At 36.8% G+C, this 25976-nt stretch overlaps 1 protein-coding gene across 1 annotated transcript in view; it reads left to right on the top strand.

Moving 5' to 3' along the window:
- The window catches only part of VCAN (versican), a 93020-nt gene extending 71430 nt beyond the window's left edge, over window positions 1–21590 (top strand). Inside the window, exons 12-14 of the mRNA XM_063293142.1 lie at window positions 17299–17443; window positions 18589–18771; window positions 19157–21590. Coding sequence (XP_063149212.1) covers window positions 17299–17443; window positions 18589–18771; window positions 19157–19287 — 459 coding nt within the window. The 3' untranslated portion in view covers window positions 19288–21590. The remainder of the gene's footprint in view (window positions 1–17298; window positions 17444–18588; window positions 18772–19156) is intronic.
- Window positions 21591–25976: the final 4386 nt, after the last annotated feature.

Below are 25976 nucleotides of genomic sequence, written 5' to 3'. Positions count from 1 at the left end.
TATCAGAATTAAAATAAAAATAGCAGTTTGCGATGCATTTTTTATACACTGCATTGTACCGAAAATAGTTCCAGCAAGTGGAGTGAGGACTCATTGGCAAGCATTTTTGGAGGTAAAAAATGCTTAGGTCATTCCAGAGCCAACCACAAGCCATCAAACTGATTTTTTTGTGGATTAAGCAAGATTATTTGTATCTATCTGCCCAATAATGCCTCGACATTTTTTTAGCCTGAGGAAACCACCCAAAAATGAGACAGAAACAGAGAGAATTTTACAGTGTTTTCCATGTCTGGAATTCAATAGGGCCGGACAGGTAGAGATTTTAATTTATCTAGGCACAGAAGATAAATATGAACCTACTTGGATGTTTCTCTGGAGCTCTGTAATGTTGCAAAGGGCAGCACCTAATATCCAGATTATAGATAGAATAGAAATAGAATCAGGTCATGCTTATGAATAGAAGAAACAGCCAAGTTGATTTTGATTTTAACAAAAACCAGCTTGTTATATTCAAATTCTCAGAGATTGGGAAGCTATCTTACAAAGGGGAGGGGGGGGGTTGGTCCATTTGTTTACTGATTAAAATTTATTTTAAACAACTATATTTGATTTTAATACAACAACAAAAACTTTCCAAAAAAGTGAAACTAAACTCAGTAGAAATCTTAGGAATGCAGACAATGAGAAAGAAACATTGAGCCTGATACTTCGACTGGCTCATCTGAGATTATGGATGTACTGTAGCCTAAATTCTACTTTAGAGGTAGACCATTAAATATGCTATTAAAATTATGATTTACCATTATATCTAAATACATAAAGCCTCTTCAGATGTACATGCAACCAACTGAGTTGCTCTCTTTTTGCTGAGTTTCTTATTGCTTCGTTAGAAGCATAGAAAAGAATACTTCAAATCTTGACAAACCTGGATTTTTGCCAAGCCAGGGGAATTCCACCAATACATAAGCATATAGTGGGTGGGGGTAGAGGTAGAAAAGCGTTGATTAAACACAGCCTAAAGTATGATTTCCTGAAGTTTTACTGAAGCTGGTTTCCAGTGGCTTAGGCATCTTAAAAAGCAGAATGATATATGTATACTATAAATCCGTGCAACCCTTCAGACATCATTAGAATGTGTTCAAAAACTTCGTTGAGAAACTGAATTTCAAATAATGCAATACGTTTGGTGAGTGCCAACTTTGATACCAGAAAAGCCTAACTACGTAAAGAGGGGGAAACCCCACACAGGTATTGCTTGTGACACATTTCCTACTAAACTTGCTTCACTATTCAGAACCTTTGCAAGCAAGCATTTGCAAGCATCCTTTGCAAGCAAGTCTAAGAGTCCACTGGAGCCATTCATGTTTTGGATTAAGCACTTAGAGCTACTCAGAGTTGTGCCTTGGGCCTCTTTCTCACAGGGGGAAATTATTCATATGCTCTGGAAAATGCTGCTGATAATTAGTACTTTGTACAGTGGTGAGCTCACTCCCATTACACAAGATTAGGGCTTTATTAAATGAACAGGCCAGCTTCTGCAGTCAGACTGTGTCTCACTTCTGGCTTGCTGGCTGTGAGTAAACAGGCGAGTTGCCACTTTAAAGCTGTCCAGAGACCTCTACTCATTTTGCTTCCTCTTCTATGTAGACACATTTCACATGTTTGTAACATGGGACTTGAGTGTGCCAACTGAAAGAGGCAACATTAAAACAAAATTATTCATGTTAAAACTGAGTGTCTTTCTTTCTTTCTTTCTTTCTTTCTTTCTTTCTTTCTTTCTTTCTTTCTTTCTTTCTTCTCCCTCGGCAAATCGGTGCCTGTGTTTCTTTCAGAGACAGCATAAAGGAGGGGTTGAGAGAACCCTCTAAGCTTGCTGTAGAGGAGAGTTGCCCATGAGAATTAAATAAAACAAACAAATGAGCTCAAGAGTACTGTGGACAGATTGCACACAAAAGGCCTGTTGTGCCAGAGATCCTTGGGACCCTTTAACAAAGTGATTTTGAAAACTTAATCGAAATGTTGGTCTTCAAAAGATAGAGGTATTTAAAAGTAACCCATTGGGTTCTTCTAAAGAGGAGCAAAACCTATTGCTCTAATTACTTAAAATATGTTACTTAATGTCAAAATCACACCCCCAGCTCAGATTAGCAGAGGGGTCTTTCAGATAGACTTTTGTTTGTATTTTTGTTTAGTGAAACAAGGTAGGCCCTTATCTCTAAGAGGCATTACAAATAGATTTGGCCTGGAACTCCTTTTTAAAACTGCAATAGCCATGAGAAGAGATTAAAAAATGAGAGCAATTTTGAAGGGAGGCATTTTTTAAGATATCTATGTGGGTACAGGTAGTCCTCAGTTAACAACAGTAATTGGGACAGGAATTTCCATCACCAAGCAACACAGTCATAAAGTGTGATGTCACACTTAGCAATGGCAGTTCCAGCACTTCCGGTTGTCATTGTCATTGTTAAGTGAATCCCATGCCATTGTTAAGCACAGCAACCTCCTGCCAGCTTCCCCATTGTCTTTGCTTGTCGGAAGCCTACAGTCAAGGTTGCAAATGGTGATCACATGACTACGGGATGCTGCAAGATTGTAATTGAGAGCTGGTTGCCAAGTGCCCAGATTGTGATCACGTGAACACAGGGACTCTGAGACAGCCACAAGTATGAGGACCCATTGTAAGTGCCCCTCATTCAGCACCATCATAACTTAAAACACTTGCTGAATGAATGGTCATTAAGCAAGGACTACCTATACATAGGAATCTTTCATTTTTATTATTTTTAAACAGCATTTTAATCAAATTTTACAATGAAATTCTCAAGTTGCATATGTTGTTTTGAAAACCATCTCAATATTCTCCACAGAAAAGAGAGATTCATTTATGAGTTTTATTATGTATGACCAATACTTCTCAAATATGCAACTCATCTAATTGTAACATAATACCTTAACAATTTGCAATGATGTAACATTGATATTTATTTAATCTTCACAATGATTTTGTAAGAGAGACCAGGATTTCTGTCTTTTAGATGATCCAATGTTTTCAGGCTCCCATCTTAATCTCAAAGGAATCTCAAAGCAGGACAGCAAAAATAAAAAGATCCCAACAGTGCCAAATCTTTCTCCCATATGCATGGGAAAAAGTAGATTTGGGCTGGAACTGCGAAGAACATTGAGAATCAGGAATGAGAACCTAGCACAGGTGCATTTTATCTACTGGTTCCCTGAGCTTTGTTTTCCACAACAGTGCTAAAGATGATGGAGGTAGTGCAAGGAGAAAGCAGCATGTGGGATTCAGTGGTTTGCATAAAACAATATTTCCGAATCTTTCCAGATGTGTGGACTTATAGTAAACCCCCAGAATTCTCCACAGTGGCTATGCTGGCTGAGACTTCTCGGAGATGACACTTGTGAATCTAGATATTGACCAGGTCTGGAAAAGCTAGTGTAGATTTAAGTATAATTCTAGGTGGGGGCTGAAATGTACATTAATGCAAAGGATCAGACTTGGAAGTTGTAGCATTATATAATTGTAATACCCCCTTAATACCATAAAGGAAATCAGTATTTTTCCCATGCATGGAACATGGGTCGGGCTTAGTTTTAGAAAACAAGTAAAGTCTAAGATCCTATAGCAATTTAATGATAAAGGCAAGATTAAATATTCTAATTCATATTCTAAAATATGAATTGGCAACCTACTGCTTTTCAGATGTTGAGGATATAATTCCATCCAGTGCCAACCAGCATGACCAGTGACTAGGGATTATGGAAGCTACAGTTCCATAATCCCTATATGAGGATGCTATGTTGCCTGTGATCTAAAATATATATTCACCGTGTATTTAAGCTGTTTGAGTGCGGAATAAAGAATAGATTAAAAAATTAGTGGATTAGTTGTAGGAAGAATATGCCTGTGACTAGTGAGATTTTGATTCTCCCTTCTGAACAAGTTTGGAACCTGGATGAATAGTGGGCTGAAAATTCAGTTAATATGTAGTTGAATTTGGAAACATTGTGTGGATGATTTGAAAAATATCTCAGATCTTTTTTTCTGGCACTTCTTTTTTCTGCTGCTGAAGTGCCATGGCTTTGTAGCAACTTTATTTCATTGATTGATTGATTGATTGATTGATTGATTGATTAAATATAGCTGCCAACTCATTACTCCCTCTAGTGCTCTTAGCAGTCACATGCGGGGGTGGGTGGGTTCTGAAAAGTACTTATGGTAGCCACTAACTGCCTTGCACCCAGAATGAATTTGCTCCTAAACTTAACTCAAATACACAAAAGATATTGAAGTTCAACCAAACTTTGTTGTTGTTTATTCGTTTAGTCGCTTCCGACTCTTCGTGACTTCATGGACCAGCCCACGCCAGAGCTTCCTGTCGGTCGTCAACACCCCCAGCTCCCCCAGGGACGAGTCCGTCACCTCTAGAATATCATCCATCCATCTTGCCCTTGGTCGGCCCCTCTTCCTTTTGCCTTCCACTCTCCCTAGCATCAGCATCTTCTCCAGGGTGTCCTGTCTTCTCATGATGTGGCCAAAGTATTTCAGTTTGGCCTTTAATATCATTCCCTCAAGTGAGCAGTCTGGCTTTATTTCCTGGAGGATGGACTGGTTGGATCTTCTTGCAGTCCAAGGCACTCTCAGAATTTTCCTCCAACACCACAGTTCAAAAGCATCGATCTTCCTTCGCTCAGCCTTCCTTATGGTCCAGCTCTCGCAGCCATATGTTACTGCAGGGAACACCATTGCTTTAACTATGCGGGCCTTTGTTGTCAGTGTGATGTCTCTGCTCTTAACTATTTTATCGAGATTTGTCATTGCTCTTCTTCCAAGGATTAAGCGTCTTCTGATTTCCTGACTGCAGTCAGCATCTGCAGTAATCTTTGCACCTAGGAATACAAAGTCTTTCACTGCTTCTACATTTTCTCCCTCTATTTGCCAGTTATCAATCAAGCTGGTTGCCATAATCTTGGTTTTTTTGAGGTTTAGCTGCAAGCCAGCTTTTGCACTTTCTTCTTTCACCTTCATCATAAGGCTCCTCAGTTCCTCTTCACTTTCAGCCATCAAAGTGGTATCATCTGCATATCTGAGATTGTTAATGTTTCTTCCAGAGATTTTAACTCCAGCCTTGGATTCCTCAAGGCCAGCTTGTCGCATGATGTGTTCTGCATACAAGTTGAATAGGTAGGGTGAGAGTATACAGCCCTGCCGTACTCCTTTCCCAATCTTAAACCAGTCTGTTGTTCCGTGGTCTGTTCTTACTGTTGCTACTTGGTCGTTATACAGATTCTTCAGGAGGCAGACAAGATGACTTGGTATCCCCATACCACTAAGAACTTGCCACAATTTGTTATGGTCCACACAGTCAAAGGCTTTAGAATAGTCAATAAAAGAGAAATAGATGTTTTTCTGAAACTCCCTGGCTTTTTCCATTATCCAGCGGATATTGGCAATTTGGTCTCTAGTTCCTCTGCCTTTTCTAAACCCAGCTTGTACGTCTGGCAATTCTCGCTCCATGAACTGCTGAAGTCTACCTTGCAGGATCTTGAGCATTACCTTACTGGCATGTGAAATGAGTGCCACTGTTCGATAGTTTGAACATTCTTTAGTGTTTCCCTTTTTTGGTATGGGGATATAAGTTGATTTTTTCCAGTCTGATGGCCATTCTTGTGTTTTCCAAATTTGCTGGCATATAGCATGCGTTACCTTGACAGCATCATCTTGCAAGATTTTGAACAGTTCAGCTGGGATGCCGTCGTCTCCTGCTGCCTTGTTATTAGCAATGCTTCTTAAGGCCCACTCAACCTCACTCTTCAGGATGTCTGGCTCTAGCTCACCGACCCCACTGTCAAAGCTATCCCCGATATTGTTATCCTTCCTATACAGGTTTTCTGTATATTCTTGCCACCTTTTCTTGATCTCTTCTTCTTCTGTTAGGTCCTTGCCATCTTTGTTTTTGATCATACCCATTTTTGCCTGGAATTTACCTCCAATGTTTCTAATTTTCTGGAAGAGGTCTCTTGTCCTTCCTATTCTATTGTCTTCTTCCACTTCCGCGCATTGCTTGTTTAAAAATAATTCCTTATCTCTTCTGGCTAACCTCTGGAATTTTGCATTTAATTGGGCATATCTCCCCCTATCACTGTTGCCTTTTGCTTTCCTTCTTTCTTGGGCTACTTCTAGTGTCTCAGCAGACAGCCATTTTGCCTTCTTGGTTTTCTCTTTCTTTGGGATGTATTTTGTTGCCGCCTCCTGAACAATGCTGCCAACTTCTGTCCAGAGTTCTTCCGGGACCCTATCTACTAAGTCCAGTCCCTTAAATCGATTCTTCACCTCCACTGCATATTCCTTAGGAATATTAGTGAGCTCATATCTAGCTGATCTGTGGGTCTTCCCTAATCTCTTTAGTCTGATCCTAAATTGTGCAAGAAGTAGTTCGTGATCTGAACTACAGTCAGCTCCAGGCCTTGTTTTTACTGACTGTACAGATGTCCGCCACCTTTGGCTGCAAAGGATGTAATCAATCTGATTTCGGTGTTGTCCATCTGGTGAAGTCCATGTATAAAGCCGTCTCTTAGGTTGTTGGAAGAGAGTGTTTGTTATGCAGAGTGAATTGTCTTGGCAAAATTCTATCAGCCTGTGTCCTGCTTCGTTTTGTTCTCCCAGGCCATACTTACCTGTAATTCGAGGTGTCATTTGACTGCCCACCTTAGCATTCCAGTCTCCTGTGATGAAAATAACATCTCTTTTAGGTGTGTTGTCCAGTAGGTGCTGCAGATCCTCATAGAACTGCTCTACTTCAGCTTCTTCAGCATTTGTGGTTGGGGCGTATATTTGGATCACTGTGATGTTAGATGGCTTGCCCTGAATTCGAATTGAGATCATTCTATCATTTTTTGGGTTGTATCCAAGCACTGCTTTAGCCACTTTACTATTAATTATGAAGGCTACTCCATTTCTTCTGTGGTCCTCTTGTCCGCAGTAGTAGATCTGGTGGTCATTTGATGTGAAGTGGCCCATTCCAGTCCATTTCAGTTCACTGACGCCCAGAATGTCTATCTTTAATCTTGACATCTCACCAATAACCACATCCAATTTGCCCTGGCTCATAGATCTTACATTCCAGGTTCCGATGGTGTGTTGATCCTTAGAACATCGGATTCGCCGTTCACCACCAGCACCGTCGGCCGCTAGCCGTTCTTTCGGCTTTGAGCTAGCTGCGTCATCACGTCTGGGGCTAGTTGAGCTCATCCTCTGTTCCTCCCCAGTAGCATTTTGACCATCTTCCGACCTGGGGGTCTCATCTTCCGATGGTATACCGACATATCTCTGGTTGTACTGATCCATTTAGTTTTCACGGCAAGAATACTGAGGTGGGTTGCCATTACCTTCTCCAGGGATCGCATTTAGTCTGACCTCTCTGTCATGACCTTCCCGTCTTGGGTGGCCCTTCACGGTTTAGCTCATGGCATCATTGAGGTGCTCAAGCTCCAGCACCACGACAAGGTAACGATCCTTTGCTGAAGAACCAAACTTTAGTGGCTATGAAATGGCAGATGATAGTTTGGATGTGCTGCTTTCTGATAAGTAAGAAAGCTGTTACCAAGGGAAGTGCTTCAATTCTGTCAAGGTTCCAGGGTGTGGCCATTCTTAGCCATGTTTTTGTAAGTTTTGTCATTGACTTTCATACTGTATTCCATGTGATGCTCGACTGAACTTAATTCAGAAGTTCTGAATTACAGAAAATGGTGCTACATTTCTCTTAATTAACGTTGGGAAGCATAGACACCTTCTGCCTGAAATATGTACACCAGTTACATCTCCTTCATGTGCTTCTGAGCCCAGTCCAAATTCCTATTTTAAATTGTCTCTCAAATCAAGCTGTGCTATATAAGATTGTCTGGTATAAAAATAAGGCTTTTATAATGAGATAGTGGAACTGATTGCTCTGCCCTGCCTGTCTTATTTTTAGGAAATATTGTAAGATTTCATTTTATTGTTTCTATTTGATATGAATAAAATTAAGTAGGAAATCACAAAAGAAATGGCTGTCTGGCTGTTGATGCCCTTCTCAAGGAGGTTCATCTGGCATCATATGTTGGTACCTCTCATTTCTCTTTTCCCATGTATTTTATATTTGAACAGATTAGTTATGCTGGGACTAGCTTTTTATTTATTGTGCTTATTTTCCTTGTGTAAATTAGTATTGGTTTTATTCATATTAGTGTATCCCACAGACAGAACTTCAGAGATTCCGTAGACAAATTTTATTTCTTTTCCTGCAAAGTCGATGATAAGAATCTAAATGTAAGGATAGTCAGGCAGACAGACAGATCTCTCCGGTAAAAGGAACTTATGGAATTCCCTGTTAGCCTAACACCACCTTGGTTCCATTTTGGCGGACAGTGAAAATATTCTATTTACTATTCTTTTTTAAATATATGATGTAATATTTTAATTCTATTCCTTTTAATTTATGGCCTTGGTTTTTCATGTTTGGGGTAATAATATACTTTGTCCTATTTTGCAGATTGCTTTTGGTACCCTTGTTAGGACTTAAAAGTAACTTGAAATGCTTCTGCAGTGCTGGCATCTGGGTTTAGAATGGGAAAAAAAGCAGAAGCCAGTGGCAGCTGTGTTTTGTACAGTTGCCAAGGAAGCTGTATGGGTCTGTCCATAAAACCTCCAGAATTTGAACTTGACTCATGAGCATCTTTATCATTACATTATACAGAAAAATAAAGTGTCCATTCATTCTTAACACTTATAAGGTGGGAAATAATACAAATGAGAATTCTAAGACTATGCTCTAAATATTTTGTGCAAACCTCTAGTCCAACAACGAAAACATTATATAAATGTAAAGATTGTTCACACTAGTACTAATTACAACTTGCCCACCAATTCTTTTTTGTTTCCCTTTATTATTGATTATTCTATGCACAGTTAGCAAAAGATACTACTAAGCATAAAACCATTTACATAAGGCACAAGGCATCATATGGTTAATTTCTGTGGACTTTTTACTGAACAGCAAAGGAATGGTATCTTTCTAGTATAATGAAGTTCTTAACTTTGTTTAATCACAGACATTGATTACCCTAGATCAGTAATGATTAAACGGCACCATCTACTGGCTAGTTTTAACAGTGCTGGTTACATATTTATTGCAGTGAAGAGGATTCTTTAGTTTTCAAGAGAAAATAGATTTGTGTATTCATACAGGTTTCCAGATGCAAAATATTAACCCCACTTATCCTTTTACATAAAGCCATCTCTTCTTTCTATAGAAAGTTGCTCTGAAAGGTTGAAGTTGTTTATGTACTTACCTAAAAACAATGGGACGTGCTTCAGAGAAGACAGTTTTCCATTAGACAGTTAAATTAGCTGTAATATTTTTTTGTGTAAGCCTGGATTGGCTGCTGTGCAGTATGGGAATGGCCCTTAAAATATATTACACATATATATTTGGATGGATGTTCATTGAAGAGAAAAAATGAAAATGGAACTGGGGGAGTGGGAGCCCTAAATAGTCCAAAGATGATAATAAAAGATGCAAGGTAACATAATGATCCAGGAGAAAAGAGAAGGCCAAGATGTACATTATACAGAGATACAGATGGAAAGGGTAGAATCTGATTTTGGGGGTGTGAGGCATGCATATAGCTTCTGTTGGGAATACCTACGTGGCTCAGGGCCTGGATATTTCCATGACTCTTTTTCAAGTTGAATCTGCCCATCCAGTGAAATTTAGTAAACAGAGCTTGTTGTACAGTATATCCCACATTTCAAGGAATAGCACAAAGACACTGTATTAAAGCCTTCTAAGTAATGGTCCCCATCTCTAGAACAGCCTACAACCCCTCTAGGATATTCAGACCACTCTCTGTTTATATGTTCAATACATCATGAAAATACAATTCCTCAGAAAGGTATTGGAGGATGTTTGAAGATTCTGCTGCCCATCAGCAACAAATAAATCAAAACTGTTTTTTCCTGAGATTGCGCTTCAACTGTGGACAGCAGCCGCACAAGCCCAGGAAAAAGACAGAGCTGCTTCAGGGTTTTCTCAACAGAGGTTATGTGTGCACCCAGGTATGTTCTGAATCAATTTTGTTCTGTAAATCTAGGTCTCTGCACCACCCTGGTGTATTGACCCAAAATGAATATAACAGAGAAGAAATGTAGGGTGCTTCAATGACATCCATGCTATAGCGTGCTGCAAGGAAGACTATAAAGTAGAAAGAGAAAAATATGAATGGTTAATAGAGATTTAGGTCCAGAGAAACTTGTTCTGACTCTAGATTTGCAAGGAATTTCTGCAAATGTCATTTCAGTTAGCTCTAATGAGCTTCTTGACTATGGCAGGTATGAGAGGCTAAATCAAGGACATTATGGAAAATTTAAAAGTGGGATAAACTAAAGGTAAAACACTAGATTTAGATGGACATGCTGTTCTGGATCTGATGTTGATGTAATAAAACATGTAACTATAATCCCTGCAGTGTTTGTATTTCAAAATTCCTGAGCTAGAAGAATTTTAAAAATACTTCTTTTAGTATCATGACTTTATGCATTATGCAGCAATACAGCACAATGTATTACAGTTTGCATTCCTATTAGCAAATTCACCTATTCAAGATTCAAGTTTGTAACAAATACAGTTTTGATGTTGATAAATCTTTATACATTTTTAAAAGAATGCATTTAAATGAATTTAAGTTCTTTAAAGAATAAGCAAAGTTCAAGTCCTTTTTCAAGAGAGCAAACTTAAGAAAGATCTTGAATTGAACTGGTCTATGATAACCTCAGCAGGTCACTTGCCTAATAGATGGAATGTGGTCAGTGGAAGACATTTGTTCACTGTAGCTAAATTATAGAACACATTGATCAGCATAGGATATACACTGTTTAGGTAACTAGCTCCAGAAGTTTTTCTGCTATAGTACAATGGAAGACTGTTTTTCAGGATATAGAGGGGATTATAGAAAAGGAAACACAAGTTAGTGGCACCATATAATTAAGGTTTCTGGTGGCGTGTTTTAAACTTGCTACTAATAAACTCTATTTAACAATTGCTTAGTTTTAATTTACTCAACAGACAAATTGTTCAGACAGTTCCTAAAATACTGTTTATTGAACTTTATGGCAGGCTTATATTATATTTTGCCCCTGCAAGAAAAAGTTGAAGGAAGAGAATGGGAATCTTCTTTTTCTCAGTGATGTATACTGAAAACTAAGTCACCCATCAATATCTATGTATAAAATTTATAATAGATTCATTGTTGACTTTAATTTTAAATTGGATTTATATGCTTTTCACACAGTAAATAAGGATTTATGTTTTTCCAGCAGCAATTAAATTGAGCTTCACTATATCCTGCAGGGCTATATTGAATGTGAAATTCTGGCAGCAATCCCAGGTACTTGTTGGGCATTTTAGAGATGAAAAGGGTTTTTGTTATCATTCGATGGCTATTCCATTGTTTAGATACCAACTGTGACTTGGGCAATATTCAAAGTTTGAACAACTATGAGAATTACTTATTAATTATCAAATGTCTAAGCTGTTAAGAAGGCAGACTTACTTCTTTTGTCATGAAATATGAGTTAACTGAATATAAAATAGATAAAAATAGGAATACAGTCATATACCTAACAAAGATTTTGCCCAGTAAATAGTAGTACTACTGTAGTAGTATATGTAATAGTATATAGTGGAAAAGAAATAAAATACTGGACTAGACTTGGACTAGAAAGTCCAAGATTCAGATCTAATTTATTGGGTATCTTAAACTAGTCAGGGTTTCTCAGCATAGTTTATCATGTAGGGTTGATAAAATGAGGAAAGAAACATACACACAGTTTTTCAGATCTTTTGAAAAGGGATAATATAGGAAAATATAATTAATCGTAAGCAACCCTTCCAATTACAGTTTATTATTTGTTCTTTGTGGAGCATTTATTACTGTATTTGAAACATCAAAAGGAAATTATTTTCATTGCCATCTGAAGGATATTTATCCCTTCTCCAGTCACCAGCCTTCCCAGGTCTATACCCATTCTACCTTCTTTCTTCTCTTTTGAAATGATCCATCTGTCCTACAACCTCTTGGATGATTTCCTAATCGGTCTGAATTAACTTTAGCAACCTAAGACTCTTATATTACTTTTTAAACATTGGGTGGGAGTGCTGATGATTACTTTTGGGAGCAGGGAGGGAGGGTTAGATTGAAATGAATGCCAAAGTGTATGAGTCTTGTGTTACAGAAAGCCTGGGTTCATCATTACCAGACCAGGGGCCAGAGTCTCTAGCTTGACCATTATTGCTAATGCAAGTATATGTTGAAAGAAATAATGGAGTGGTATTCAAAAGATGTGGGTTCTGGAAGCCTTCTCAGGCAATTATAATGACAAAAACTTCTGCTGTGGAACTGCCCCACCTCAAATGGAGATGTGACTGGTATAAGTATTCCAAGATCAAAAAATATTTAATTGCACTAGCATTTTACACTGATTTATCTTAAAGTGGTTAGGGTGAGTTATCTTGTTTATATAATTCCTAACTATTATTGTGCTTGATAATATTTTATGATTTTAATGTAAAATAGGTTTTGATGATGTTTCATTGTAAGATCAAAGTTGGTATAACAATACTTTATACCTTCCTACCTGGTATGCTCAGATCCTTCAACAAATTGGTTTCTGTCAGTAAATTTGATTTTCATTTTTACTTACAAAAGGAGAACCAGATCTAGTTTCAGAAAGACTTGACCCATATTTTAAATTATTGAATGAATTTGTGTAATACCATGCTCTAATTAAAGCTGAAATAACTTTTTCTGAAGCTTATTTGCCCAAATAAGGTAATGAAATAATATTAAAAAATAGTTTGTAAGGGTGAGGAGTTAAGAAAGCAGTTAAAGAGCCTGTATTAAGTGGGTCTGGCATTAGTAAAAGAAGGGTGAGAATTAGAAAGCCAAAGCAAATGTACGTAGTGATGATGTCCAATATGAGGCAATGTTTTTTTGGAAAACTTTGCCAGCTTCATTATGCTTGCTGCCCTGTAGCATTTCTGCAAAAGTACTTTCTGAGATTTGCCTGGAACTTAAGTGTTATACTACTTCAGGCCTTTACACAAACCCCACCTCATAATACAGTCAACACAGCTCCATGATGAAAGCAATTTGTGCAACTGGAAAATATATGGTTGAAATAATATAAGCATCTTACCATTTTTTGAGCTGTTCCCTCAACTTTGTATAGTATGGACTATAATTGAGGTTTGATCACCAACATTCTGAAAGTGAATTAGAAAATACTGCTAGCAGCAGAATTGCAGGAGTTAACGAAAACCCAACAGAATTATTTAAACTTTACAAGGTAATGAAGTTAAAAGTGCCACCAAAGTGTTTGTAAGCAGGTATAGAGAGCTCTGGGGGAGATCAGTTAATATCCCAGCACCAAAAAAAGAGTACATTAAGGAATGCTGAAACTACCAAGCAATTGCTCTAATGTCATATGCGAGTAAGAAAATGTTCCTTATGTTACAATCCAGACTTCAACAATATACGGAATGAGAGCTACAAGATGTAGAAGCAACTAAACCGTTCAGTGTTTGGAAGGAAGTGTGCTAAGGTTGTATAATGTCACCTTGTTAATTTAACTTATATACTGAATACGTAAAATTTCTGGAAGAAGGCAACCTCAGATATGCAGATGATACCACTTGGATGGTTGGAAACAAAAAAGGCTTAAGGAATGTCTTGGTGAAAGAAGAGAATGCAAGAACCAGTCTGCTCTATATATCGGTCAGTCAGTCAGTCCACAGGCAAAACTAACAATCAAAGCAAGTAGAGATGAAACTGAAGTGGTATCTTAAGCCTAGGAAGTGGTATCTTTCTAGGCTCAGAAATTTGAAGAGAAGGTGAACTAAAGATAGTGGTGTTTGCAAGAAAAACTATGACAGTTTCACACTATATATATATATATAATTTTGATCCCGCCTTTATTACTTTTTATAAACAACTCAAAGTGGCGAACATACCAAATCTTCCTCCTCCTATTTTCCCCACAACAACAACCCTGTGAGGTGAGTTGGGCTGAGAGAGAGTGATTGGCCCAAGGTCACCCAGCTGGCTTTCATGCCTAAGGCAGGACTAGAACTCAGTCCCCTGTTTTCTAGCCCAGCACCTTAACCACTAAACCAAACTGGCACTTTCTTTATATTTAATATTTATATTTTCATAATTTAATATTAAAGTGTAGACACATCATACTGATACAAAGATATGTACTGTCAAGATGGTGGTCTTCCCGATTGTAATATATAGCCCGGAAAGCTGGACCATCAGAAAATTGATGCCCGTGGATAGTGGTGCTGGAAAAAAATCATTGAGAATATCCTGGACTACCAGAAGAACAAATTATTCAGTGCTAGATGAAGGAAAACCTAACTTCTCATTGGACAAAGAAGGAAAGTAACGCTTAAATATTTTGGACACAAAATGAGAAGACAAGAATCTTTAAAAAGACAACCCTGGCAAAGTGATGCCCATCTGGTCAGGAAGAATTGGAAACAACAGACTGTATTGTTGAACTATAAAACTAAACAAAAGGGGTGGGGAGGGGATAAGCTTCTTCTTTTTAATTTTTTTTTTTCTGATGGTGGAATAAAGTTCCTATATCGGAGGCCATATTTACTACAGTGGCTTCTTGTTAACCCATAAGCAGCAACATCTGTTCCTGTCAGTAGTAAACTACAAAATGCTGCATTCTGGGAATATGGAGTTGGACTCAGAGAGCCCCTGAATTGGACCTCTTGTCTATTGCAACCAAACCAGAGTTGATATTTTCCCTCTTGTATATGTGATGATAATCACCTTGAATTGTACTTGGATGCCTGTAGGAAGTGAGGGCAGCTTGTGAAGTAGTGGTATTACATGGGCACACTTCATTACTCATGCCCCTGAATTGTTATTGATATTATATTGTTATAAAAGCAGAAAGAAAATGAAAAGTCATGTAGATGCCCCTTCTGACTGACACAAAATGCCAAGATTTTGTTAGTGTCCTTTTAATTGTCCACAGCTCTACTTAGGGTTGTTCTGCTGATGAATCCTCCCTGCTTAGAGATAGCATATCTGGAATCAAAATTTCTTTGAAGCAGTAGACTAACCACTCTTAGAGACATTATGTTAAAGAGACATTTGCTCTGGTACAGTTTTTAGGGGTCTAAAGAAAATCATACTTGAAGATACTCTGTGAGAGAGAATTATTTAGCTCTCTTGAAGTAAAACTGAGACTGAGCTAAAAATATAGAGAATGTAAGTCAAGCAGTGATCCTGAAAAATACATGTTTTTTTTTTCCTTTTAAGATTTAACTTAAAAAGAACAACTAGAACTAAATCCTGAACAAGATTGGCAGTATGAAGCAATGTGTCATTAAATGCTATGTACTCAAAGAACCACATAAGTAGCAAACAGATGCAACTGTAAATGCATCTTTCAGATGCAGCCTTTCCAGATCTGGTGTCTTCCAGGGTGTACAGCTGTAACTTCAAAGCCCAGACACACTGAGGTTTGATCAAGTCCTGGAGAGAACTGCTTAATCTTTTTACAATAAAAACATGTTTTATTACCTGGCACTGGCAGTAGGCTTAATGTGTCCCAAATTAGAATGCTGCAATTAACTTGCTTATATAATTAAAACACTGTAATTAATAAGCTGAATTAGTGTTAGAAAAAAAAGATAAAAAAGAATATGTATACATAAAGATATTTGGTGGTTCCAGTAAGTAAACAGCACATTTAGTTCATTAACTTTATTAAAAAATGTACTTAAAAAAATACTGTGTTTGGATTACTTAATATAGAATTAAAACAAAACAATTTGAACCTTTTACGAGTGTGTAAATGGAACAGCTCCAAGATGTAAGCCCTGAAATGAAAGAAAAGCACTTGAAATCCGTGTCATTTTACCCATTTATGGGATGGATTGGTAGATAAGTGCCTGGCATTTATCTACCAATGGCTGCTTTTCTTGAAATTTATTATTATCTCCATTAATTTCTAGTAGGTAGATATATATAGATATATAGATATATAAATAAAACATCCTAAGGAATAGTGATGTACTGTAGATGTCTTCAAGCATTTCTTTTTTCCCTTTCCTGATCATTTTTCTTAAAAGAAGAACCTAGGCAAAAATAATATATTGCAGCTCTGATTCTGCCATTAAGAAAGACTCTTGATAACCTTTAGAGTAAAAGTCAAGAACATTCTCTGGAAATATACACCCAGCCGGAATTATAAAAGGATTGCTTTTGAAAGGCAAACTTGTTTTGGGGGATGGGGTGGGGTAGGGTTGGACTTTAGCATTTTAACATTATAAACAAGATAGCACGGCATGTTCCTGTAGACATTCATGGCGGATTTGACTTGACAAGAACCTGGAGAATCTACATTTACTTTGCTGTAACTGTATTATCCTTTCATAGAAAAGACTTGAAAAGATGAAGACAAAAATCTTAAACACTTAAAAATCAGAAGCCTAATAAACCTAAAATGTACTGATTTGAAAACTTCCTTAATTTAAAGAGTTCATATTTGTAATTTAAGGACTTTTTAAAATGGGTAGATATCTGCTACCTATCTTATTTTAGGAGAATTGACAACATGTGGATTTGCAGCAAATGGAAATAATCTCTCTGATCCTGGGTTACTAAAATAAACTGTTCCTTTGGAGCTGCATTTTGCATTGGAAGTAAAGCTGCCCTTGATGCCAGTGGGAGGTCTCCCATTATATTTAAAGATTCAGTTCAGCAACTTAAATAGAGAAATGTAGACTCCCCTTTGAATCTAGCTCAAATTTTGGTGATTTTTATGGGCACGTCCATGTTTTATTGGCAATAATCCAAAAGCCATCCACGGTAGCTTGCTTTTCCAGCTCCCAGTTTAGCCTACCACCCTGGGATTTTATCTGGGGTCTCATGAAATTATCTAGGTCAAGCTCTTCTTTGTTCTTCAGTATCTGTGGTGATTGACTAGATGCTGCTGCCACAATTTTGACAACAGGAATAGAAAGGATTACATTCTCCTTCTGCTGTGGTAAAAGTTATTCAGCCTTTCCTGCTATGTGCATTTTTAAAAGATTGGTTAAAGATTACATCTGTAGCGGGCCTAAATATTGTATTCTGACTTTTATTCTGATTAGATTTTCAATCTGAACCCCTGAACTGTTGAGGTTCACAGTCTGATGTTTTGTTTTTCGCCTTCTGCAGCAATATGAAAACTGGAGACCAAAGCAGCCAGATAGTTTCTTTTCTTCTGGAGAAGATTGTGTTGTTATAATTTGGCATGAAAATGGTCAGTGGAATGATGTACCATGCAATTATCATCTTACTTACACATGCAAGAAAGGAACAGGTAAAGACTTCCAGTTTAGACCTATGCAATAAATGTTGCACTGTTGCTTTTAAAGTTTCAACAAACTTATAGGTGCAAGATTTTGATGTTTGAAGAGTGGGCAACTCATTCCAAGTTGACCTATGGCAGCACTGTGAAAAGAATGGATATAGGAACTTAGATTATCCACCTAAGAGCTCTTAAAGTATATAAATATGAAATTACTTACCTTGTTTTTTTTTTAAAAAGGTGTGTAATTAGAATTGGGTTCTGTACCATATGATTGGAATGTGGTTAAGGAGGAACCAAAAAAACATAGCTAGTTAAATTTCCATTCTAAGTAAATTGGTAGAAAGCATTGTTAAAGATAAAAACATGGGTCTTCCTGAAGAAGAATCAGCCTGGGTTCTGTAAAACTAAGCTTTGCCTTACTAACCTTTTCAAATTCTTAGAGTTAAGTAAGCATGTGAACATGTATAATTTTGTGAACATTGTTTACTTGAAATTTCAAAAGATTATAAACAAAGTTATTCACCATTCTGGGCCAACATCGTATTCATGGGAATATCTTATGGTTCCCTTGTTGCTTAAAGAACAGAAAATGGAGAGAAGGAATGGTCCATGTTTGCAACTGAGAGATGTAATGGTGCAGGATGTGATGAGGAATAAGCCTGGTCAAGGAACACTGTGTCTTCATAAATTATTTAAAGCTCAGAAGCTGATAGCCAAGTTTGTTGATAACACCAAATTATTTAGTGTGCTTACAACATAAACGAATATCAAAGAACTCCAACATTATTTTTCCATCTAGAAGAAATATGCATTGAAAGCACTAGCTATATCCAAAGATGTAATGTAATGCAGTATAATATACACAATGCAGCTTTTTAGAAACCTGTAATTTTATAGTGAAATGATAGACAAAAAAAATTCAAAAAAATTCTACTGGAATTGTACAAAAGAATGCACTTAAACTTGAGGATATATTTTTCCATAGTTTCTATTTTTATTATTGGTTTAATTTTTATAGATTTCTTGTAGTCAGGCTCATTAAAATCTATGGGCTGGAAATCCATAGATGGATGAGTAGATGGGCTTGATGTAGTGAAGGTTGAGATTAATATAAAAAATATATCATTTATTAAAATTGTAATTTGCAATTTTAGTGGCCTGTGGCCAGCCACCAGTGGTAGAAAATGCAAAGACTTTTGGAAAGATGAAGCCTCGTTATGAAATTAACTCATTGATCAGATACCACTGTAAAGATGGCTTCATCCAGCGCCATGTTCCAATAATCAGATGCCAAGGAAATGGACGATGGGATTTACCTAAAATTACCTGCATGAATCGTGAGTAGATTACATGAAGGAAAATATAATTGATTATGTTTAAATCAGACTTTTACCATCCTGGTGAAAGTTTCTACAAAATGAAGGAAAGACAACTTTTCTCTTCTTTCCCGTAAAGTATCTTCAGTCTTTTTACTCTACATAGCTATCTGACCACTGAACTTTATTCAATCTCTTTGTTTTATGAGTTGAAAGAATTGGGTGAATTGGGCAGTTGAATGATTTGATGCTCAGGAGGAAAATGGAAAAAAGTTACAGCTACTATGGAAGAGAGTATAGGACAGTAGACAATGTCTGAATCTGACTCTATATTATGTATTCCTTCATCCTGCTTATACTTCTATTAGCACATTTATAAATCTTTCCTTTTTTCTTTTATTTTCAGCATCCTCATTCCAAAGGACTTATTCTAAGAAATATTATTATAAAAATTCTTCACCAGGAAAGGTAAACTCATTAAATTCATCAAAACATTTTCATCGTTGGATCAGGACATGGCAGGATTCAAGGCGTTGAACCCACTCTGGTGAAAGTGGGACATTTGCCATGCCAGAATGCCCTAACTTACTGTGCCTTAAAAAAAAAAAGGATTACCCAGCATTTTGGAATACTTATGGACATGAGTACTTACAACACATATCAGTGATGACTACAAATGAAAACATTGAAAAGAGAACCATTTCCAGCCTATCTAGTATGTTAATTTCTATATGTCATTGGTGAGGGATTATTTGATTCTTTACCCCAGCACCTGTAGTAATTAAATCCTCCATTTTAGCACCAATGATAATGTAAATAAGATGATTTAATAGTGTTTAAGAGTGTTGTATTTTAAAAAAAAACCCTGTATATACAATGAGATGTCAAACTAAGTTCAGGCTTATTTATGACCATTTGGCTTCAGAGTTCTTTAATCATTTATGTTGCTTGTCTTGGAGGTACTTCACCAGGCTGGAAATAATTTTAAATTTTTATTTGCTCTCATTTTGTAAACATGGTAGAAGCAGCTATTGCAAGCTGAAGATGAACTGTGAAAGTAGTATCTTGCTTAAGAAACATAGCTATTTCCTAATGGAGGGCCATAGAATATATGGAATGAGAAGCTTTCATAAGGAGCATGAAAAATACGACAACTTGGAAGAAGTGACTGCAATATGGAACTTGACTTTTGTCCTTTCCAGCTTTGGCACTGATCAAGAAGGACTTGAGGACTCTTTAAAAAAAAGTTGACAAGGAGGGCCTGTAGGATTAATAACAACAACAACAATAATACTAACAGTAATAAAGGCTAATACATTAATTCTCAACCAGGGCCATTTTTTAAAAATCAACTTTTCCAACACTAATCATGGGTCTATGTTACAGCTCTCTGCATTTTAAAAAGGAGATATATAGACCTACTTTTTTGTAAAATAAAATTTTTAAAAAGTAAATAATTTTGTATATAAAATCTATATAACCATTTTTAATCTTTTTATAAAGTAATGAATGTTTGTGTATGAATGCTGCAGCTGTGAAGCGTACATAAATAAATGAAGTAAGCCATACAGATATAATTTATTGGATGTTCTTTCTATCTTGACAGCTATCAAACTCATCTGATGCGTTAGGAAGAACAAGTGTTGGCTTCAAATGTTTTTCTACTTGAGGGAAAAAAAGTAATAGTTCAGATCATTTGTTTGTGGTAAGATGGGTGATAGCTGTGTGACTTATATACAACCACAGTCTTTACCTTTGAAGAATAATTATGTGCCCATAAACATGCTGTTTTTACTTCATAGTATGTTCAAGTGAAGAGAGGAGTTATCTTTTCTTCAATACTCAACCTTACCCAGTCTAGTAGGACAATTAGCTATAGAAAAGGATACTTTTAAAGTCTGTGATGATATGTATTGTTAAACCTATCCAATATAAGACTGCACTTTCACCCATCTAGCTTGCCTTTACAGCTTCCAAAATCTCCAGAGTTATGAGTAGATTCCGTGTGTATTCTCAAATGTCAACAAATTGGACTTTGATCAATGCACAACTTTATACATCAGTTTTATGCAGGAAATATTTCCTTTGGATGCAATCTCAAGTAGTACAGATTTATAAGAGCTAATTCTGGGTTTGGTGAGTGTCTTCTGTCTATGGTATAATTCCTATATAATATCATTTAGCTTAATTAATGCATTCATAATGCATAATGAAAACACACAGTAACATGGTGGATGAATTTCCCATTGTGTGGGGAGCAGAAATTAAACTCACTAAATCTGGGGGGAAATCTGAACTATCGTTCTCTGAAACAGAGTAGTCTTATGGTGGCTGTTCTGGCGTTGAATTAAAATGAGTATATCATAATCTTTTTCTTTGGATTTTGCTGCACCCACACTTGCTAAAATACTCCATGAATTGAGATTATTTCAACCAGTTTTCTGAAATGTGAAATCACTCAGAAAAATCAGGCTGTGCCTGATTATTTTGATCTGTCCTAGTCTCTCATAAAAAAATTATCACTTTTTAAAATGTGTATATTTTTCTGGTTTTCTATAAAGTTCTTTTTTTCACTATTTATATTCTGTTCTGTATAGTGTATAATGTGAATCTTTCAATTTTGTGAAACAGAATTTAGAAACTTTGTATATGCTTCTGGCTCACCAAAGAAATCTTATTTTGCTCCACTGTGATTTCTCCTGTTTATTGCATGTCCTTGAAATTAGTCAATTTAAGGTCAATTTCTGCTGAAGAGTAAAGTCACATAATTAAGAACAACAAATACTGAGATATGCAAGCACTTTCATACTTTTTTTAATAATAACATTTTAGCTGATTAACCCGTCAATAAACCTTTAATGCAAAACTGGACAGACCACAATCATTAGATAATGATTCATTAAATCTGTTTTATAATATACCACATATATATATATATATAATAAATGTTGTATAAACTGAAATTATTCTCAATAAACAGTATACTTCGTACTGTTTTGTACAAAAATACTTCAATGTAGGTTTTATCACTGTTTTTCAGTATTTGTACTGAAATACACCTTTTGCTCTGTTTTATATTAGCACACAGTTCATACCTGTTAGGCTAGAAATCAAGTGAAGGTAGGTGAAATATAGGGAATTGAAAAGCTACTGAATTTTGACCTAACCCAATAACTGCAAAGTTTCTTCAAAAAATGTGAAAATGCAACGGAAACATGATCTAATTTGCACTATATTTTAAAAGAAGCAAACTTAACCTTGTGCTAAATGAAGAAATACATTTTCTTTCTTTGTCATACCGATTCAGGCAATGAATGGGAGAAGAAATGCCACAACTACTTTTTACACTCTGCACCATAACGTTGCCATTTGTACATTACATGACCTGGATGGAATCTCATATAGAGCATCATGAGGCATGTTCTCCTTCCTTGCTCCTTCCTTTGCTCATGTAGCTTCAAGGAAATTATTCAGGATTCATAATGTTATGCTTTATTCTCTTCTCAAATGACCAGATATATTATACAGCAAGTGCAAAAGATCAATGCTTTTTGTGCATACAGCTGCTTTCAAGCTGTTTCACTTTTCCCTCAGTGGCCCATTAAAGTTACCTAATATAGAAAAAGGATTCCAAATATCATGGACTGCTGCTCCCCAGTGGGAACACGGCATTGTTTGTACCACTAGATGTTGAGCCCTATGTCAGTGGTGTGGCACTGGATGCTCCTTATTCTTTTGCTTCTACCTACTGGGTCAATATTCAGATTCCCTACTATTATCCTAATGCAATCACCACTCATTTGTTAATGCAGCAATTGTAAAATAATATATTTTTTATTTTTTTTAAAATGATGCTACAAGTAAAGAACAAATTCCTACACTCAAAGATCTGCACAGAAAAAAAGTGGGCTTTCTGGGCCCTAAACTAGGACCTTTAAATTGTCTTCAGGTTTCAGCAGGAAGAAGTGATACTCAACATTAGGCTACTGTGCGACTATATTTGGCAAATAGTTCACAAAAGGGCTGCATTGGATTGGCTAAATCTGGCTTTGGCTTTTTGTTTGGAATCTCAACAGGATGATGAACTCTAGGCACCTGAGTCATGGATTCGTGCAGAGACAGTGCCTGCCCATTCTTTTAAAAAAAAATGACATTTACTTACACACATGTACACTTTATATTGTTTTATATAGGCTTCTTTTGTGTAGCATGTAGCCCCAGAATAACTGAATGCTTTACATTGGTTGGCACATTTGGAATTAGTATTTTGTGAGTGCTCTCATAAACTGTCTTCATACTGACTGCATAAACTGCCCAGAGTCCCCAGATGGGAGGAGATGGGTGGGGGCAAATTAAATAAATAAACATCAAGCAGCACAATCTAGTTAGATTGCCATTTAATGGTATGACAGGCAACTGAAAATAAAAAGACTGGCGAGAACTTTTATGCCTGCATGTGATCTGAAGATGTTATTCAAGATGTCCATATTTCATTGCACATTTTTTTTAAAAGTGTCCTTTGAGTTCAGCTTGACTTCTGTCTTCATCAACATGTCCATGAAATTTTTCTGGCAGGAATTAATGTGCACTTTTTCTATATGTTGTAAAACATGGAAACAATCCAAAGTCAGCTCTTTCCTTTTTTTTTTAATAGCAAAAAATATATATAGAAAAACATTCAGCTCAATTTTTAAATACATCATTAAACCTTCAACTTACAGAATCATATTGATAGCCTTTCCTTTGCCTCACAAAAAGCCAGTTTATAAAGAGAAAATGAACATATATTGGCAATCCAAGAGAGTAAACCTTAGGTTAAGTCATCTTTGAAGTATTCAGGTATAATCTTTTTCCCTCCATGCTCAATGAATCCCTAATTCTTTTTTTTTAAGGAATTTTATTAAATTTCAGAAAAAAAGGATACATAAAAAAAAATTACAAAAACTAAAGAAGTGTGAAAACAGGAGAAAAAAAATTAGATTACAAAAAGAAGTAACTTCCAACTTTAAACATCAAGGATATACAGAAATTTCCCATAATCCCTTAGTAAAGGTAAAGGTAAAGGTTTCCCTTGACATAAAGTCCAGTCGAATCCGACTCTAGGGGGCGGTGCTCATCTCCGTTTCTAAGCCTTGGAGCCGGCGTTGTCATAGACACTTCCGGGTCATGTGGCCAGCATGACGACTCGGAACGCCGTTACCTTCCCGCCGAAGCGGTACCTATTGATCTACTCACATTTGCATGTTTTCGAACTGCTAGGTGAGCAGGAGCTGGGATTAACAACGGGAACTCACCCCGCCGCGCGGTTTCGAACCGCCGACCTTCCGATCGACAGCTCAGCGGTTTAACCCGCAGTGCCACCGCGTCCCTTACTCTATATTAAACCAAAATCACATTATTTCTACAGGTCAACCCCTTAGTACATTATAAAAATCACTAAATACCATTGCTCCCTCCCCTTATATTAAAAGAAAAGAAAAAGTATAAATCACCTAATCAACTCCCCCCCAATAACCATCACTTAATTACTCCCTTCCTACTACTATTTTATACATTCCTTTTTACTATAATAAAGATCAAAAATAAGCATATAAATTGTCTGCCATTATAATTAATAATACAAGAAACATGAATTAATATTTTTTTTAAAAAATAAACCCTTACTAATCATAATCCCAATCATTAACAATAAGTAAAATCATCCAAAGCCAAAAGACCATCCAGATAAATATTTTTGGTGTCTTAACCCACTTCAAAATAGACCAAGACATTTACATATCCCCATAATAAACACAGAGCTATTTTCTTAAAGAGATCAAACAGCCCAACTGCTCCCCTCACAAACACAGACTTCTCTTCAAAAAACCTCCCATACATAATAACCCCTTCTTTTCCATAGCATTTCATCAGAAAGTCAAATTCACTCATGTCTTGCAGCTCATTTTCTCTCTTTAAGTTCTTCAGCATTGCCAATTTCATCCAGAATTTCAACAGAAGCCCGAATCTCACTCTTGGAAGAGACATTTCCATCACTGTTAGATTCTTCAGGTTCATCCACATCATCCCCAGCCAGATGGCACATTTTAGACCACATATTTTCCACAATGCTCTGAATGTCTTGCATAATAACTTGGCAGGAATCAGAAAAAATCTGCTTAATATCTGCTTTAATATCTCTTGAAAGTCAGAGAAAGCCTGGTTAAGATCCTCCATGTCTGAGGCAGTAAATTATGGTGCCCCCTAGATACTTAACCGGCAGAAGTGACTGTAATGATTGCCTTATCCCAACGAAGTCAGTCTCACCAGAGTTTAGTGAATAAAACTGATTTATTGAAAGGATAGTATGCAAATACAAAGAAAGCTGAGAATAAGCAAAAGCGCACCAAATACAAACTAAAAACCCTCGCCTCCCAGCCAGTCCCGCCCCCACTCCAACATCACAACCACCCCCTCCCAGCATTGGCAAGCGTCACACATCTGCCTGGGAAAGTAACCTTGAATACATGTCATAACCCAAACACACATTCCTTCAGGGTAACAGAAAGATAGCCTGGCAGGGCTGGAATTCCCCACCCCGCAGGTGATAGACACGGATCTGAAACATGACATGCGAAACGTTACGATGTATGCAAACCATTGGAACGATGAACATGACAGTGACAGGCAATGGAAAATTCCGAACTGAGTTAAGATCACAGACAGTTCCCAGAGAAAGTAGTGGAGGGAAAGTAAAAGTTCAGAACGGCGGATTCAACATGTAGGAAGAATGCTAAAATCTTCAAAATTAGTGTAGAAATAATAACAGGGAGACCATAACATACTCTCAACCCTCCTTAGTATTGGATGGAAAGCAAAATCCAAAACTTAAAAAAAAATTAAAAATAAATCACAAAAACAAAAATAAACACCAAGAGAAATTGTTTCTCCTTAATGTAGAAAGCCTCTCTTAGGGTACAAAGACTTAAAAAAATAAATTGGGTGCTTTGGAAATGGGATGGCTGGATTTAACATCCCTTTAAGTCTGCAGCATGGCGTGGAAGTTGTGATATCCCAGCCTCCTGGTGAAGTCTTACCCATTGATTGCAGATGCTGTTTACGATCTCCTGCCTGCAACTTGCCATCCGGAGGACAAATGGGTCAGTTCTGAGCATTTTCCTTGGTCTGGAAAAATGCTCCTGGGCTTCAGGAGGAACCAGCCTGAGCCCAAAAAACTGTCATGATGCTAG

Source organism: Candoia aspera, chromosome 2 (genome assembly GCF_035149785.1).
Source record: "Candoia aspera isolate rCanAsp1 chromosome 2, rCanAsp1.hap2, whole genome shotgun sequence".
NCBI classification, from domain to species: Eukaryota; Metazoa; Chordata; class Lepidosauria; order Squamata; family Boidae; genus Candoia; species Candoia aspera.
The sequence above is the reverse complement of the archived record's forward strand: the minus strand, read 5'-3'. Positions and strand labels throughout refer to the sequence as shown.